At 35.6% G+C, this 13,013-nt stretch overlaps 1 protein-coding gene across 1 annotated transcript; it reads right to left on the minus strand.

The window, feature by feature from the left end:
- Positions 1–7,096: 7,096 nt before the first annotated feature.
- Positions 7,097–10,875, minus strand: LOC132178931 (probable RNA helicase SDE3; the record flags this gene model as incomplete). The annotated part of the gene is given in 3 exon segments (XM_059591517.1): positions 7,097–8,248; positions 8,919–9,140; positions 10,098–10,875. Coding segments are annotated over 3 exon segments (1,930 nt in total), but the record flags the coding sequence as incomplete, so codon positions are not given.
- Positions 10,876–13,013: the final 2,138 nt, after the last annotated feature.

Genomic DNA, 13,013 nt, shown 5'->3' on the forward strand with positions numbered 1-13,013 from the left:
AAAATAATAATAATAATAATAAGAGAAAAAAGAAAGCAAGCTCTTAGAAAATTAAGAGATTAATTTCTCTTTTGTATTTAATTTTCTTTTGTGTGTTTGTGAGCTTGGGTGTATTGGAGCTTCTGGGTTTGAATGGTTTTGTTTGTACTACTCTTTGTACTCTACTTTTTGTTAGTGAATTTCTCTTAGATCGTCTCTGCCAGTGAGTGTAGGCTTATTAAGTCAAACCACTTAAATTTTGGTATCTTGTGTGACTGATTGTTATTTTCTATTCTACTATTTTTCTGCTTCATTTGTGATCCTATAATTATTTTATCTCAACACAAAAAAAGTCAAGAAAATGCGGAAGAAATTATGAATCTTACACTAAATTTTCGTCTGAAGACCCAGAAAAAAAAAAAAAAAATGGTTCCAGATCCAAAACGAAAGAATCAACTTACTGATCCGGAGTGAGTGTCAACTCATGTTCTTTCTACTTTGTGCATCTTCTTCAGGCTTCAGCCCACTATATATGGTGATCTGCACAAGTGAGCAAATTAATGAGCTGCAAGTGATGAAAAAGAATTATTAAAAAAAGGAGGAATTAAAAAATTAATAATAAAAAGAAAGACGTCTAACAAAGATAAGATAAAGAGCGCAGACAGAGAGGACTTTGTTTCTCTGGCGGTCTTCAGCCAATTGGCTGAAATGCGCATTCCCTGCAGTCGCAAGGGTTGAAGGTGAAGAATAAGATTCCATAACCTTTCCACACAAACAACGCTCAAGGCTCAAGCCGATACTCTGAGTGTTACACGTTAGAATACATTCTCAAGCCGATACACCTCCTCACCAAAATATTCTCCCGCTAAGCTGAAATTATGTGACAGCTTCGAAAGACTACCAAACGTGCAGCATCTCTCGACAAGCAGAATCTCTTTCTTTCAAGACAGCTTCGAAAGACCACCACACATGCAGCATCTCTCCTACCAGACGTAGAAACTCTTTTTTTCAAGATATATGCTCTCTCATAGAGAATATTAGGGGATTTTCTTTTTTTTCTTTATTATTTTTTTTTTTTGACATGTCCGCACAAGAGGGGTGAGGGGATTCGAACTAGTGACATCCGCTTTAATTTATTAGGCGTGGTCTTAGCCGACCCCTTGGGGCGAATATTAGGGAATTTGATTTCATTGTAATTGATTGTAATTTCCTATAATCAGATTTGATGATGATTTTATTGTAGGGTTAAATACCTTATTCACCGCTTTAATTTAACTTTTTTTATTTTTTGACCCCTAGGGTTTACTTTTTATCACAAGAGGTCCCACTAATTTGCCTAAAGACGAAAATAGTCCCTCCGTCAAAGTTTCGTCCAAAATTTGACGGAACGCCACGTCATCACCAATCACAGTTTGACACATGTCCATATAATTAATTAATGAAAAAATATATTTTTTAAATTAAAAACATTAAAAAATTATATTTAATTAAATTTTAAAAAGTTAAATTAAATTAAATTATATGGGGTTGGTTCGGCCACCCAGGTGGACATTTTGTGAACATTAGCACTAACAGCAACTTCCCTTTGATTTTTCCTAAATTTAGGGACAAAACTACTTTTTACTTTCCTATGAAATTATATTTCACAATAACTTTCATTACCTTTTCCTATACTATTAAAATATTATTTCTTTACAAAAAACAAGTTTCATACCTACCCTCACTTTTTTCACAAAATCCTAACACAATTCCCAATTAAAGACAAAAGATGAAAGAGGAGATAGGAAAGATAAATGTTTATATTAAAATATGAATATGGAACCATTTTTGGTTTCCTACACATTTGAAAACACTGTAGCAACCTTTGACGGTTGGTTAAATGTAGGAAATTTGATGTGAGTAGGCTTTTATGGTTTTTTTGAAATTTTTCTTAAATATAAGAAAAGGAATGACATATAGAGCATATGTTGCTAATGCTTTTAGAGAAACTCAACTGGGAATTGACCTTTTGGACCTCCAAACCGTTGATGCCCAAGGGTCTGCCGCTTGAACCGGATGGTCTGCACGTCACCACGCAAGCCCAGGTTCCACTAGGGCAGATGTTGGCTGATACATTCCTTCAATTGCTTCCCAGTGGTCGCCCCATTCTCAGCCCTATTCACAGCAGTGCTCCCAGAAGGTGTTCCAATTTTGTTTTGGATTTTGGTGGTTCCATTATTAAGATGTTTATTCAGCATTATCGTATCAGATAGCTTCTGCAGACGTCGAAAAAAATAATAATAATTTTACCATATATTACTAGACACCCTTTTTTTTTTTGGGCAGAAAACATTGGGGTGGTTTGGCCATGGGGCCAGCCACCCACAAATGGCCAAAGGGGTGGCTACGCCGGCCATCCCAATTTTTTTTTAAAAAAAAAAATTAATTAAATATAATTTTTTTAATTTTAAAAAAAAAAAATTATTTTTTTAATTAATTAATTATATGGACATGTGTCAAACCGTAATTGGTGCTGATGTGGCGTTTCATCAAATTTTGGACAGAGGGACCATTTTCGTTTTTAGGCAAACCAAAGAGACCTTCTGTGATAAAAAGTAAACCATAAGAGTCAAAAAATAAAAAAATTAAATCACATGGGTGAATAAGGTATCTAACCGGCCCTTTATTGTAATTAGATTTGATGGTAATCAAATTACTTTGATTTGATTACCAAACAAACTTATCTACCCAAATTCTCCTATAAATAGGAGTACTATGTATTGTAAAAGATATCATTTGAATAACAGCATAATGTAATTCTTTAGACTTTATCTGTAGACATATATCATAGACCGAACCACGTAAAATCTTTTATGTTTATTTATTTTATTTCCGTTATTTATTTATTTTTATATTTCATTATGAATTTATTCACTCTCAACATTCCTTTGTATTATAAGTTAGTGCTCAATCATGTAGAAATAATTTAAGATGATGCTTACCTATTCTTTAAGATTTAGTTTGTTGTATAAATTGTTACAGCACTTCTTGTAATAATACATGTAACCTTTCTACCGTACGTAATACAAACTATTTTATGGTATCAGAGCACTCCAATCAACACTGAATTTTTCGATCCTCCATAGCCGCCTCTAAGGGTACTCAAGCCAACAATGTTTTATCTTTTCCAAGCCTCACCCCCACAGTTCAAATTAAGCTTGACAACCATAATTATCCAACGTGGCTGTCTCAATTCCCGCCAATCTTTCGTGGCCATGATTTTATGGGCATAGTTGTAACACCCACAACCCGATATGGCTAGGTTTGTCACTTTTCATTTTTCCTCTTTTAAAACAAAAATTTTGCAAAGATCTATAAGGTCTATTAGAGTATTTAATACCATTTATTGGATATATTATTCCTACCTCATTCCTTTACCTAAAAACAAAAGTAAAACTGAATGAGCTCAAATAGGCCTAGTAAGTAAATCTCCAATCATAAATAGGTGGTTTAATTTGTTTTTAGAAATAATAATAATAAAATTGTTGGAATCGTATCAAGCACATCAAAATATATATGCAAACCAGCCGTAACAATATACATATTTATCTGTCTCATACCAGTCACATATGCATATTGATGCGTCTAGCAATAAAACATCATAAATCATTAAAAGCAATTGCTTATAATCATTATCTCATACTAGGGCTCATGTACACTATTACCCCATGTACTAGGGTTGTGCGGCCCTTGCGACCCAAGCAGAGACTATGGCCACAGTCTCGTCCTCTTGGCCAGCCAATTAACTCTGGGTGTGCTCAACATGACAAAAATGATGGAATACCACCTTCTGGCAGAGCCTCTTTCAGTGGTTTCGCCTCCATCTTTAGCATCGATACTAAGCTCTATTCTTTCTGATTTCTCTTAGGACCAAAAATACTTTCCTACATACATGTGCCCTCATTTTGTAACTTTTTATATGGGGGAGGTGTAACGGACGCTAAACAGGGCTAAGAGCCTTAGCACGAGAGGAGCGTTAAAAAAGATAAATTCTAAAGACTCAAATTAAATGGCCATTACGTTGCATATTCATGGATACATACTTTTTTATTATTGATTTGTTTTTATGCTTTTTATAAAAACAGAAGACTCACTTGTTTGTCTATGTAAACATGATAACGCCATATTTACATAGAAGCTAATGCAGGGGGAGGCAGAGGACGAGGGTCCTTTTGCCAGTTTTGATGGTTATTGAATCATTTGCTGAGTGTCTTATGCTTGTCTCTAGAGAGTTGGCTTGTATTACTTATGTGTTGTTTCTTGGATTTGTCCATTATATGCCAAATCAGAAGTTTTTGATCAATTTGTCAAATTTAAACTCATGGTTGAAAACCAATTCTCAATCACCATTAAACAAATTCAGTTCGATGGTGGTGGAGAATATAACTCTCTTCGATTTCAATCATTTTTCAACGAATATGGGACAATTCCTTGGAAATCATGCCCCCATACATTGCAACAAAATGGTATTGTCGATAGAAAATTGAGACATATTTTAGAAACAAGCGTAACTCTCCTTGCGCATGCTCATCTCTCTAACAAGTATTGGTTTGATGCTTTTCTAACTGATATTCATATAGTCAACCGACTGCCTACTCCTATTCTAGACTTTAAATCCCTTTTTTTCCAAATTACATAAGAAGGAGCCAATATTTTCAGGTTTTTGGGTGTAAGTGTTTTCCTCTCTTGCGTCCTCATGGTTTACACAAGTTTGAATACAAGTCAAAGACATGCTTGTTTCTTGGTTATCATCATGCAGGGTATAAGTGTCTTAATCCCACCACCAACAAAGTTTACCTTTCTAGGCATGTGGTTTTTGAAGAAAGTAATTTTTCGGCCAAGGAACCTGATGCCACGTTGCTGCCCTCCAAGCTCACTACACAGAATGATGTCCCTTTGATCAGTCCGGTAAGTTTCTATTTGCCATTTTTTCAATCATCACTTGCACCCCCTGATCCACCTCATTCAACTATTAAACTTCATCATGCTTCTCCTCGTGAACCTTCACATCTTCTCCCAACTCCTCCTTCACCATCCACATCTTACTCCTCTCATTTATCTACTATACCAGCCAGCCCACCTAACTCCTTTGTACCCCTTACCCTTCCCTTCAACTACACTGAGTATGTCTCCTCTGTTTCCCACTCACACCCTCTTGAAAATCATGACACCTCCCTTGTTTTTTCTCCTTCTCTGCCTCGTTCTCAACCGTTTGTATCTTTACCTCATCATCCAATGATTGCTTGTTCCCAAATTGACTCCCTTAAACCCAAACATTTTCCTAACTTTAAACTCCATTACTCTCTACTAAACACCCATTTCATTATTTTCATATTATTCTTACTGAGAACGAACACACTAAATTAAGCTGATGTTAATTCACGCTGGAAGGATGTTATGCTCCAAGAATACCAGGCCATGGTTTCCAATGGCACCTCAACCTTGTGTTCGAGACCTTTGCATCATAATATCATTCGCAACAAGTGGGTCTACAAGATTAAACAAAAACCTAATGGTTTTATTGAGCATTTTAAGGCCCATTTGGTAGCTCGTGGCTTTGAACAACGACGTGGTATTGATTATAATGAAACATTTAGTCATATGATAAAACCCTCCATTGTTCGCATCCTTCTCAGTTTGGCCGTTCAATTTAACTAGTCTATTCGACAATTGGACACCTTTAATGCATTTTTACTAGGTTATCTTGGGGAAGAAGTGTACATGGAACAACCTCAGGGGTTTGTGAACAAGATGCATCCAGACTTTGTTTGTAAACTCCACAAATCCTTGTATGGCCTGATCAAGCAAGCTCCACAGACATGGTTTCATCGATTATCCTCATTTTTGCTTGAGCTTGGATTTATAACCCCATTGGTTGACCCCTCATTGTTTATCTTTATTCATGGTAGCGTTCGGTTGTTCATGCTTATCTATGCAGATGATATTATACTCATTGGTTCAAAATCATTCTGCCACTCATCTCCAAGTTGCATTAGGAATTTCCTCTCAAGGACCTTGGTCCACTTAGCTTCTTTCTTGGTATTTAGGCTACTCGGACTTATTTTAATGACCCAAATAATTAATTAGGCTTAAGACAGCTTAATGAGGAGATTAATCGGACTTCGGGTCACTAGGAACATCTGGAGGGACATTTTTGGATATTTTAGAATTTCGGAGCTAAAGTAGGCAAACACTTGTGTGGGGACCATACATGAGCGCTCGCCTGGCAGCCGTACACGAGCGCTCATGTGGGGACCAGGACGAGCGCTCGTTGACTAAAAGAAGAGGGAGGCAGATCAGATGAAGATGCAGATGCAGACGATTCAGAAGGATATGTTGGGTCTTTAAGGGAAGATGAGGATGGAGACAGTTTTGATGCAGATTGATGTGGTTTGGGGAAAGATGGAGGTGGTTTAGATGAAGATGTTGCGGAATTAGAGGACGAAGGAGATGGACTAGAAGAAGATTGGCCATGGGATGGTTTATATGAAGATTGAAATGGTCTAGAACTTGTTGAACTCTGATTTCATTACTTCTTTCCAATAACTCCTGAATATGTCGTGGATTGGTTGTCGGTGAATCACCGACATTTGGTTGATCAAATGGAGCACTCTGCGTCACCCGAGTAACCCTAGTCACCAGATTCACCCGTGAGCTTGGAAAATTTGGAGGGGTTGTATTCACTGGATGATTTTTGTACACCAGATTTCTGTTCCGAACATTATGATCATCACAACGTTCGTCTTGGGAACCAAATATGCGTCGCCAGAGTCCTTGAAAAAGATCCATCTGTGATCAAAACACACCCATTTCGTTCAATGATAATATAATATGAAACCTGGCGTTAATTTAATTCCTAAGGAACAAAAGTGTGTTTTCCCACAAAATATTTTCTATCAAAACAATTAGAGCCACAGGAATCCGTCTGGAAACTAATATGATGCGAAGACCGCTTTAATGATGTACAAATAGTTAGTGAAGTAACAAATAATCCCAGGAATCGGTTTTTGCTCGTTAATAATGCATGAGATGAATCTGAAGAGTCATCAAAAAGCACAAGTGCATGGGAAGAGAGAAGGAAATAAAAACCAAGTTGCATACGAGGTCTTAACAGATAATCAGTTATACATACAGCTTCGATGGCGAAGCAGAAACAAGACACACTAAGTAGAAGCCAAGTACTATGAGAGGATGTACACAAGTGCATATTGCTGTTCACACAAAAACAGTTGAGATTCAAGAGGGTGACAGAGAGGTACTATCCCAGAGGTACGGGTGATGGGTGCCATCTAAGTATCGCTCAAAAGTCATCCAGCTTTGTGATGAACATTGGATTGTTGGGGCTCCTATATGGCCTGAGTTCAAGAAGTCTTTCAAAATATGACTTCCTCAATCCATATTTTCTAGCCATTTCAGAGCGGACCCAACCTGAATGGTTGTTGGGTGCACCCGTCACTATAACTGCTGTATTATCGTCAGCTAAATTAGCCAAAGCTACCATTGCCTCAGGCTCCGTGGCTGATGAGGTATCCACTAGAAAAATATGACTAAAATGTCCAGCAGCTATGCCTTCACTGTGCAATCGGAAGCTACTCACAAAAGTTGAGAGAATTATCCTGTATTTCATAAGATGCTGGAGTGAAGGACAAGCAAAACATTCCCCTTCTATAATGCATGAGCTAAGAATGTCAATAGGAACCCCATCTATCTCTCGAAATGCAGCATTGGCTCGAAATATATCCGACCCTGGGATCTTCTCCTTCAGGCTTCTGTTCAGCACGTCACATGTGCTGTTTATAGGAGCGCACACAAGAATTCGATTATTTGGGGAGCTTTTATATGCTTTAAATACTGCTTCTCGAACAACCACTCCAGTTCTTGATAGAGACTTTTTTGCGCTATTTACACTGAGTGAGCCCTCAAGAAGATAAGGTGGTGAGCTGCGAAAGCTTAAAATGTGATGAACAGCGGAGAACTCATCTGCACCAAGTTCCTGATAGGCACGAGCTGGTGGGTTAAGGGTGTTCTTTCGAGAGGTGCATTCAGGAAAGAGGAAGTTCTGAAACAAAGGATCTGATGTAGCTTCAACTGCCTGATGAGCCCTTTTTAGACAGACTCTATTGAATGAGAAGCTGATGTCATATTTGCGAGTTGAACAATGCTGTGAATGGAAATCATCTCCAAATTCGACTAATACACGAGTGCTCTTCGCCACGCGATTGATAAAACCCTGCTTGCCATTTAGACAGTTAGTGGTGTAGATATGAATAAAGAAGTGAATTCATAAACACTCTTACTGGGATTTTAAGAATCGTTTAGGTTTTATAAACCAGAGCTATAGTTTCTTGTTCTAATGCCAAGAGAAGAACTAGAGCAAAACCCCAGCAGAACCAGGAGATTCCATCAAAGATTCATATCTTATAAAATATATTTTACAATTGGAAGGAATAGGAGATTTGAAACCAAAAATTAAAGGACAATTATTATCACACAATCGGAAGGATAAAGACAAAATAAAAACATTAACAAAAATTGAAGGATGAAAAATATATTTTATCTTTTTTTGGCAAGCCCTAGATTTGTTTATACATCTAATTGCAATTCATGGGTGATAAATGTACACTATCAATAGTTGAAAATTAATTTTATTTTTTTGATAATTAATATCAATACACTACTCAATAGTCAATATCTGCTCAAACATTTAATGTCATGGCGTGTGAGAAGGACACATCCTTCTTGTCTTGATTTTTAGCTTACTATCTTTGTTGCCAAAGTAGAAAAGCGCAAGCACCTCTAACCTCCTCTGAATTTCTCAAGTGAAGAAGGATATATAGTAAGTAGATTTTCCTTATATTGGCACGCAACTATTGGGTGTTTTAATGGAAGTGGAAGCATACCTTAAACGGCTCGACTTTTTTACCCGAAGGTTGTGCATAGACCAAGTCTCTTGATAAAAGGAATGGCCGTTTCCCAGGAACAGAGTCAATCTCAAATACCACAAAGATTTTATCATCCTTCTCAACATTTCTATTATAATTTTTGTACTTGTTTGACCTTACATAAATTTGTGCGTCATGCAACTCCAAAATCACGTTCTTCAATTCGAAATCACACCATTTCTGATTCCAATAAAAGCATAAAGTTACTTATCAAAAATAAAACCATAAAATTACCACAAGCCAGAATGAAAAAGCGTACAAATTTAGAAATTAACAGTTCAATCACAATGTTCTACCATGATGCTCCATCATACATTATATGATAGATTTCTGCAAATAAGAATGTAAAACACTCTTAAAATATCCATTGTGATCTAAAAGAGGAGTGAAAATGAGATAGCAAAGACATAATTTAAATAAATTTCTAAGTAGTGCTTCATTTCTCCTTGTTTCTGGTAAGAAATTTCCCAATTGGCTTTTTATCGCATCGTTTCTATTCCTTGCAGTATTTGTGTTGAAAGTTTATCAGGCATTAAAGTAAAGAATACAACATTTAGATAGGTAACTAAGATTGTATTATTATTGAACGGAACACCTGAATTTTAGAGCTGGAATGAGTCCAACCCAAATGTTTAATATTCCGCTCCAGTACCTACTTGATTTGCGTCCCAGTGTTAATTTCAAAAAAGTATTACTACTTCAATATTTTGTAATATTCTAAAGCACATAATGGTTATCAATATTTTTCAAAATTAAACTGATAACAGCAGGATCACTAAATTTTGTCAGATAATTCTGAGCTACCTCTGTTACACCTGTCCCAAACCTAATAAAATCCAACCCACTCTAGCTCTTAATCACTAATATACATAGAGTATATTCATTTTGATATCTCTCTTATCTTACATCTTTACAAATACTTTCACCAGTAGGACAAATCATAAGGATCTAGATGATTTTTGGCTGCATGCTATTATTCCATAATAAGATAATCATGAAAACTAGTAATTAACTAAGCAATTCATCATAAACAAGATTTCAAAGCAGATAGTAGATAAGAAGGCTGATATACCAAGTTATGTTCTTGACAAAGCAGCTAACTTATAAACAGCAATATCTAAGGGCATTCATGAGTACCTCCAAGTAGAAATCCTCAGCATATAACAGAGCAGCAAAGTAATGCTTATAAGTTGAAGGAGACAAAGGCTGCTTTAGAACTGCTGGCACAATGTCTTTCTTGATTAGACGTTTGATATCCTCAGGAATTGCATATATAGGTGAACCCTTTTCCAATACATAACGCGTCTTCGTTTCTCCATTTATTTCATCAGGGGGAGCCATATGAAGAATCGGCTTAAAGGCCGGAGTTTGCGAAGGGGAAGATGGAGGTCCATTGTGGGGAAATGGGCATGGTCCAGAGTTAGATGGAAGTCCTTTAGCGGAAGATATAGATGGTTTATGAGAAGATGCGGGTTTCGGGGCTGACGGGAGTGGCTTAGCTGAAGATGGGGCCAATGAAGGTGAAGATTGAGGTGGTTTAGAGTAAGTTGGAGAAGAACCTGGTGGGGGTTTTGGTTTGTTGGGGGAAGATACAGATGACTTAGAAGATGGACTAAAAGAAGAGGGAGGCAGATTAGATGAAGATGGAGACAGTTTTGATATAGACTGAGGTGGTTTGGAGGAAGGTAACAAAGCATTGGGGAAAGATGGAGACAGTTTAGATGAAGATGTTGAAGAAATATAGGTTGAAGGAGACGGACTAGAAGAAGATTGGGGTGGTTTATATGAAGATTGAGATGGTCTATAAGTGAATGTAGGTGAATCGCCAACATTTGGTTGATAAAATGGAGTACTCAGAGTCACCCGTGCTCTTGGAGAATTTGATGGGTTTGTATTCACTGGAATATATTCGTATCGCCAATTTCTGTAGTTTGCACCAGAATTTTCATTATCATCATCACGTTCTTCTTGGCAACAAAGGATGCATCGCAAGATTTCTAGAAACAGATTCATACCGTCCTTCTGTCATCAAAACACACGCATTTAAACCCTCAATTGTTAGGTTGCTGAGAAATGTAAACAAAGTCCTGACTAGTATGAGAAAGATCATGATCGGTGGATATGAACACTTTTTATCAGGTTCCCTCTGAATTCAAAAGTATAAAGTAACAAAAAAAAACAACAACAGAGGATCGGACTTCACAGATCAAACATACAGATTAACCATGTTTGGTAGATAAGATAGATAAAAAAAAAAAAGAGTTCCAGATCCAAAATGAAAGAATCAACTTACTAATCCGGAGTTGGTGTCAATTCTTGTTCTTGCGAGTCCCAAGAAGAGTCAGAATTTTGCTTCTACTTTTTGCGTCTTCTTCAGCCAACGATGCTGGCCTTCACAGAATCACAATTCACAAGTGACCAAATGAAGCTTAAGAGATGGGGAAAAGAAAAAGAAAAAACGAAATTAAAAAAAAGTAATAATACTTAAAAAAAAAAAAAAAAAAAGTAATAATAAAAGAAAGACGTACAAAGAAAAGAGCGCAGTGCACTGATTTTATGGCGGTCTTCAGCCAGTGAGTGGAAACGCGCATCAGCTGTGGCGTGGCTCCCATGCATTGGCAAACTTCGGGCATTCGTTCGTGTATATAGACTGCGGAGCACTGGGTTGTCCACACTCAAGAGTCAACTGTCAACGGAGAAGACTTTTTGGGGAATTTGGACGACTTGGGTAGTAGAGAGGTTTCCTCGTATTAGGCGCCCACAAATAATTTGCATTATGCACTCGGACAAATATAATCAAACTATGTCCCTTTTTTTTTTTTTTTTTTTTTTTTTTTTTTTTCTTTTTTTTTTTTTTTTTTTTTTTTTGCAGGTAACTTTATTGAAAACTTATGAACTTTTTTGACAAATTCTTTCAAACTTTAAAATTTTTTAATTTAGTCTATTGAATTTTTAATTGCAATTAATTTAGACACTTCCATCACATTTTAAACGTTAAATGATGTTTATACCCCTAATTTTTTTTATAAAATTCAAACTTTACTCTTAATTTTAAAACTTTTTTTATTTTTTTAAAAAAATCATTGATATTTTGATCTTTTTGGTATTTTTAACGGTTAAATTTGACAGAGAGGTTCTAATTGAGAGCAATTGAAAGTTTATGGGACTAAATTTATAGATTTTGAAATTTGAGAGTTTGTCAAATCGAGTGAAAGTTCAAGAATCTTCAATGAAGTTATCATTTTTTCCTCCTTTCTTTTTTTTTTTTTTTTTTTTAAGCATAATTATAATTATAAGAGTAATGCTATATATTACACCAATATCTTGCAATTATTCTACTATTGACATACCACTATTCTTTTTTACCATTATTCAATTTATCACTTTATACGTACTTAAACTTTTGAAATAAATAGTAATTTTTTATAATATATTTTCATATAATTGTTATAATATATTTTCCATATAGTTGTGATTGTAATAACATTTTTGTGATTTGATTATCTTATTTGTATTGTATTCACCTGCCATGTTTTCTCTATAAATAGGGATAATTGGTATTGTAAAGATCACCAAGAATAAGAGCAAAAATGTAGTGTTTAAGGCTTTTAACATGCGGATATAGGTTATAGACTGAACCACCTAATTCTTAATTATTGTGTTTATTTTATTTATACCCTTTAATTTTCTTTACATTTATGTTGTTATTTATATTTAACATAGTATCAGAGTCTGGAGTCATTAGTTTGAACCATGGCTCTACAATTCACTCATAATTTCAGTTAAATATTATACGTGTTAGGATTCACTTGTTGATAAAAAATTTAGCATACATGTGAGAGAGAGTGTTAATGTATAAATTAAATTATTTCATTCATCACTTCCTACCAACTTAAACTTTTGAGATAATTAATGATTTAAGATTGCATTAGTCTATTAAATGAGATGTCATAAGTTCGAACTTTGTTTTCGTTATTTCACGTATAAGCCTCACTTATTAAAATGAAGTTTTAGCCAACACGTGAAAATAAATGTTAAAGTAATAATTAAATA

This window comes from Corylus avellana, chromosome ca4 (assembly GCF_901000735.1).
Source record: "Corylus avellana chromosome ca4, CavTom2PMs-1.0".
In the NCBI taxonomy this organism is placed as follows: domain Eukaryota; kingdom Viridiplantae; phylum Streptophyta; class Magnoliopsida; order Fagales; family Betulaceae; genus Corylus; species Corylus avellana.